The 6,177-nt window shown below is 35.4% G+C and overlaps 1 protein-coding gene across 1 annotated transcript; it reads right to left on the bottom strand.

The window, feature by feature from the left end:
* Window positions 1-1,594: 1,594 nt before the first annotated feature.
* Window positions 1,595-4,768, bottom strand: LOC140893701 (plastidal glycolate/glycerate translocator 1, chloroplastic). The gene is made up of 8 exons (XM_073302729.1): window positions 4,358-4,768; window positions 3,924-4,239; window positions 3,253-3,514; window positions 3,027-3,142; window positions 2,850-2,959; window positions 2,424-2,601; window positions 2,198-2,327; window positions 1,595-1,901 (listed from the first exon to the last, which is right to left on the bottom strand). The coding sequence occupies exons 1-8, from the start codon at window positions 4,667-4,669 to the stop codon at window positions 1,748-1,750; spliced, it is 1,578 nt and encodes a 525-aa protein (XP_073158830.1). The 5' UTR covers window positions 4,670-4,768; the 3' UTR covers window positions 1,595-1,747.
* Between the last annotated feature and the right edge of the window lie 1,409 nt (window positions 4,769-6,177).

Consider the following 6,177-nt stretch of genomic DNA (forward strand, 5'->3'; position numbering starts at 1 on the left):
TTACCAAATCCACTAATTAAGGTATTTCACCAACAATATTATTTTTAATTGAAAATATTTAATTTATCGATAATTTATATACACATAAAAAAAAATTAATTAAAATTTTTTTTCTTATAATTTTCAAAGATGATCATAGAAACACAAAATCATCAAAATGTCAAGTTTGATATTTATTGCATTGCAATAGCTAGAAATCCTTAATAAATCCACTCAATTTCTTTGCATCATTAATTATTTAATTTATTATGATATCGGTTCTTCACACAATTTAAAAACAAAGTAATAGACACCAAAAATTAAAAAAAAATCAAAGGAATAAAAATTATTTAAATATAAAAAATAACGAAAAATTTAATTTTTTTTAAAAAAACATAAGTACCTTGGGTATGGAGAAATGGAAGGTGCATAAATTTAAGAGTGGGAAATTTATTTATTTATTTATTTATTTTTTTTAAAAAAGGGAGAAGGTTAAAACAATGGAAGAAGAAAGGAGGAGTTGCACGGAGGCGGCAAACAATGCTGAGAAGGGAATTAGGGATTTTAGATGATTAGTCTAATTGAGATTAAATAGCTTAAAGGGTAATTTTGACATATATTAAATTAAAACTCATTTACAAGGTTAGTTTACAAAATAAAATAATAAAAAGGTCAAAAATCTAAGTAAAAATTAAAAGAAGGTTATTTTTTAAATTGTCCCAATTAAATACATTACAACTATATTTGTGAAATATATCAATTTTATCCATATTTTTTTAAAAAAATGATACTTTTTCATATAGATGAACTAAATAGAAAATTTGTCTCACAAAATTGACTCGTAAAACCGTCACATATGAGTCATTTTCTTATTAAACTCAAAAATTGTCTTTTAGCGCTTTAATACATAAAATTCTGCTTAAATTTTATTTTAAAAAAGAAAAGAAGAGAAGAGAAGAGAAACGTCATTTTTCTCAAGATCTTATATCATGTCATAATTTGCACTATGCAATTTATCTTTTATTATTGAATTGTTATTGATTTTTATGTTACACACATCGTGTGCGTAATAACTAGTTTAAATGAAGGATTTCAGAATTTGATTATTGAATTTTTAATTCAAATAAAATCAAATTATTCGAATTATTTTTAAACTAATAAAGTTTAATAATCAATTTTTTCTTAAAAAAATAAGTAAAAAAAACATTTCAAAGGTATAGTTATCAGAAAGAATTTAAATTCATTTCACAAATAAAATAATTTGATCCGAAATAACGTAAGGAACAAGGGGTGATAAGCTAAAGGGTAATGTTACATATACACGGAGGATTACACATTGGGTTACATATTGCACTTGAAATTACATGATTATCCTACATGCATTTTTTAGAGATTTTTTCCAAATAAAGTGCATGGATAATCATGTAATTTCAAGTGTAATGTGTAACCCAACGTATAACTCTCCGTGTACATGTAACATACACCGAATGATTAATGTAATGTGTAACCCAACGTGTAACACTCCGTGTACATGTAGCATACACCGAATTATTTTCTTTTCGAAATTTTGTGGGTTTGCTTGACTCGACCCTGTCCCACTTACGAGGCTAGTCTCTCCATGAATGCCACTTTTATTTATTTATTTTATTTTTCAATTTTAATGATACACATACAAAATCAACGCGAAATAATGAAAAAAAATAAAATAAAGAAACAATACCATAAAATAAAATATATGCTTCGGATTTTGTTTTTGTTATTTATTTACTCAGCCAGTAATTATGGCTAGCAGGCTTTGTCTAACGGCCGGAAGAGAGCAAAGCAGAGATCCAAAGATGCCAGTGAGAGCATATGCAATTGCACAAAATGGAAGAGCCTCAGGTTCCTTTGCGGATAACGCAGCCGTTCCCAATCCGTGCGCACTGATCACAACAATTATATCATAATATTTTTTTTATAAGAAATATTTTACTAAACTAAACATTAATTTTGAAAAAGTTAATTTGATGGAGATGGCCGGCTATACGAACAAGATTGGGGTCCAAATATATAAGAATAAATGTGTATGATAGGAATTAGGAATGTAACTCAATTCAAACGTAGCCTAGAGATTTTTCTTTGGGTTCACATGTTACTATATTATATTTAGATGTTATATATGATGATTAATTGTATATGATCAGTCCATATATAATGATCAAATGTTGAATCTAGGTACCTTGATGCGGTTGCTATTCCTCGAGCGATGGGGTCGCGGAATCCTAATCGGTCAAGAGTTGCCTGAACGAAGTTGGCGCCCACAAGTCCCGTCACCACGACTACAGCAGCTGTGAGCGATGGATTGGGACCTTAAAAACGAAAATGGAGCATTTTTCTTGATCAGATGGATTGAGAAAATTGACATCGAGTTAAAAGTGTAGAAATAATTAACGCAAGTTTTCGACCTTCAAAGAAAGTCACAATGCTGAGGGCAAGTGCCACAGTGATGCATCTGGGCAGGATTGAGACGGTCAGGGACGGTTCCAGGCCGACTAGGCGTCCTATGATAGCAGTGGAGTACAAAGAAAACAAGGTGGATATTATGACTGAAGTGAATATTTCTGATGCATGTCTCTTAACCAGCTGCAAATTTTTTAAAACCAGGGGAAAAAAAACATTAATCAGTCACTGTTTCAAGCACTTGTAGTGAAACAAAACTTGGGTTTTGGACATTTTGCAGCCTGCAGCATATTTTTGTCGCTATTCCGACGAGTAGAAACTCAGCTTGTTCAAAATTTTGTAAAGAGAAGCTGGAAACAAGTCTTTTACGCGTTTCCAAACACTATCTTAGATTCAAATGAGAGTGATTAAGTAGGAAGAGGATCAGTTACCTTTCTTTGTCGGAACATGGAGAAGGCGAAGGAGAGTATGACAGATCCAAGAAATCCCATTAAAATGTCACCAGCTCCAGGATTTGATGAAGCCTTAGTAAGGTAATAGCCTGTAATTTTAATTTTTACCATAAAACATCCACAGTTTTTTGCATGGAAATTTTGTTAGAATGTTACCAAGAACAGGATTAAGCCCGCAATTCGACAGTTTTCCATAAGCCAATGCTGCTAATTCTGCTGAGACCGTACAGCAGATAATGGGATGGAAAACCGTTTTCACTTGAGTCGGAAGCCTAAAAACACGAAAAAATGACCCTAAAACTGAGAAACATAACAGGTAAGAACACATAAACAGAACCAACATATATATGTATTGGGTTGAGCAAATTCTTGTTATGGTTACCCGGAACCGATTATGTAGCCTAGCACAGTAGAAGCCAGGAGAAATGGCAGGCATGTTCTAGCATTGGTTCCTAGTGCAGTAGGGTAGAGAAATGCTGACACGAATGATACGAGGAAGATACCGCCCCAAAACCATAATTCGAGTGAAGTGAAGGGAGAAGGCTTAGGCATTGGTTCGGCTGGTATCATTTCTGTTTTAACCATTTTTCTCACTGCTATAGCTGTAAAACCTGCCACAGACAGTGAAGCCAGCCAACCTCCAACTGCAGTAAAGTAGATAGCAAAAAAAAACTCCGTGTGATGCATTTGTTTGCAGCAGGAATGAGCCAGGCCTCTTTGGTTAAAAGATGCAAAGCTTGAAAAGAAACAAGTCTTTTATTTTCCTAGACTAGATCAAGCAAATGTTATGTCCGCCGTCGTACTTTAGAATCAAACATCTTTGGCATTGATTGTAACAAGATAACTTCTTATTTTCATTAGTGGAAAAAGAATCTGATTTCAAGTTGCAAATGCCAACAAGTTTCTTGATCCGAACTTCCGAATGCTGTCTTAAAACATGATCAAGCATACAAAAATATGGTACAAACAGAAAACAACATACAAGTGGACATCCGAAACTTGGGATTTTCAAGCTGCAGAATCCGAATAAGATAACTGGATCAGTCACATTACCTACAATGAGAAGGATTTTAAATCCAGAAGCAGCAGGTATATCTTTGACAGCAAGAGGCAGAACCACCAAAGAAGGCACGTAAAACAACGGCAGCCACCGTTGAATAAACAGCAGCGCCGGCTGAAAAAAGTCGAGCAGAGTAGTCGCTGCGTCGGGGATGGTGGCATCAAGAACCACCAAAATGGTGAATATACAGAACATCCCAAATAAAGCACTCGGGAACTTAATGGCAGCATCCACAAATGCCTTCTTCAATAGCTTATCCATGAATACTATGATCCCCAACGAAACCGCCAAATGCAACAGCTTTAAAACCTGAAAAAAGAAACAGAGAAGCTCCTGAATATATGAAAAATGCATCTTCGGCTTATCAAGTCATCCCATCTAATCTAATGAACTCCTCGAATGATACTTATGCATTAGTACTACTTACCATTGTTTGAACTCCTCCAGAAGTTAAACCAGCCTCTGATCCAGAGGATTTCACAGCAACCATTTTCTTGGAGTGAGTTTTAGGAGCTTCGAAAACCGATAATCTTGAATCGGGTCCAAGAGCATTAACGGGTGGCAGAGTTTCGGCCGCTTTGCCATAGCTGTCGTCTGCTTTTCGAGCTCCAACTGAGCAAACCGGAAACAATGGTGACCAGAGTTTTCTGGGTTTTTTGACAGAAGCCAAACGGACTTGATTGGGGATAACACCACGGTGAACAAGAAAAGGCGAAGGGAAGTGAGAAATGGAGGCCATGGGAGTAATAGAGAAGCAGAGGAGGATGTAAACATATTTTCTTGAGTGAGCGGTGTGTGTGTGAAATTTGTGTGGACACTATGAAACGTCTGAAAACTAAAGAGATGAGTTTCACCCGAGAGATATAAAATTGTGTTGATTGGGAATGTGTATAACGTTACAAATTCCCGGGGTCGTGTTTGAGTTACGGTTTTGTTCGTTGACCTTCTGGATTACCCTACCAGCCACACGAACCATATCCACGCGTCCCGTGGCGAGGTCGATATTTTTTTAGGGAGTGTTTTGTAATATGGTTCCACGAGATTGATTTTAAATTTAAATCCGATCAATTTTGTCCATATTTAAAAACAAAAAGTAGTTTTTTTTCATGATCGACACAATGTTATTAGGATGTATTTCGAATTCTGAAAAAGTGGTACGACAGCAGCAACACAAGCAGCAACAATGATGGACAAAGTCGAGGCGAGAGAATCTCTCTATCCGCAAGACGAAATTGCCCGTTAACAGTGCTCAACGTTGACGGCAATCGTCTCTAAGATACAAACATCTAACGATCGTGATATAGCAGCACTACAAATATCACGAACTTCAGCGAACGAAAATAAGTTTCAACTTTTTTTTTGAGAAAGTGAGGGAGAGATTTTGTAGAAATCTGATGTATATGTTATCAGATGTTTTTCTATCAGATTATACGTTATAACTGATCATATATATATAGCCTAAGACTTAACCGATCGAGCGCCCTACTTTGGCCACATTCACTGCCTCGGAAAAATAAGGGTGCGCTCGGTCGATATAATTTGGCCGACCGAGCGCCCAACTTTTCTGAAGCCCACTCTTTCGCAAGGTGAGAGTTGCGTTCGGTCGGTAAATTTCCATCGATCGGGCGCACTAAAAAAAATAATAAATATTTAACCAAATTTTATCCAAAAAGAATAATTGATCATAAGACCTCGCCTCGCTGGCCGGCCGCGCGCCCGTGTGTTTGTTGCATCGATTAATGTCTTGCCTCTTTACAAAACATCCGGTGCCCTAAGAGCCCAATCTCATAAACCAAATTTGGATTATTTAAGGTGAACAATATATTGAACATGTTTCAATGTGTGACAACTTTCCCTCCAATTTATTTCACCAAATTCAAATTGTTGCATCAATTTGGACAAGCTTTTTGGACAAGTATACAAGCCTTTTAGACAAGTAATTCAAGCACATTTACATGTCATTTTATTCCAACAATTCATTCAACATTTTTTTTCCAACACCCAAATAAGATATCCATCTTACATAATTGACATGTGTTTACCGTCTCACAAGAGTTTTTATGTTTGTTTATTTTTTTTTTCCAATTCAATTGTGTTTTTTTTCCCATTTGATGGTCGACTCTGAACATGAGATTCAATTGTTAAAGTTTTGAATCTGACTCTGAGACCTAATTGGTTCTAATTGAATTAGACTAGCCAGATAAACCGCAATAAGTAAGCCTTGTGCAACGGGCTAATACAAAAAAA

Source organism: Henckelia pumila, chromosome 1, assembly GCF_033568475.1.
Source record: "Henckelia pumila isolate YLH828 chromosome 1, ASM3356847v2, whole genome shotgun sequence".
Taxonomy (NCBI): Eukaryota; Viridiplantae; Streptophyta; class Magnoliopsida; order Lamiales; family Gesneriaceae; genus Henckelia; species Henckelia pumila.

Coding starts and splice junctions, on each gene's coding strand:
- LOC140893701 (XM_073302729.1), bottom strand. CDS start 4,669: ATGGCCTCCATTTCTCACTTCCCTTCGCCTTTTCTTGTTCACCGTGGT. Junction 3,515..3,923: donor TAAAATCCTTCTCATTGTAG/GTAATGTGACTG, acceptor ACTTTACTGCAG/TTGGAGGTTGGCTGGCTTCA. Junction 2,960..3,026: donor CGGGCTTAATCCTGTTCTTG/GTAACATTCTAA, acceptor TTAAAATTACAG/GCTATTACCTTACTAAGGCT.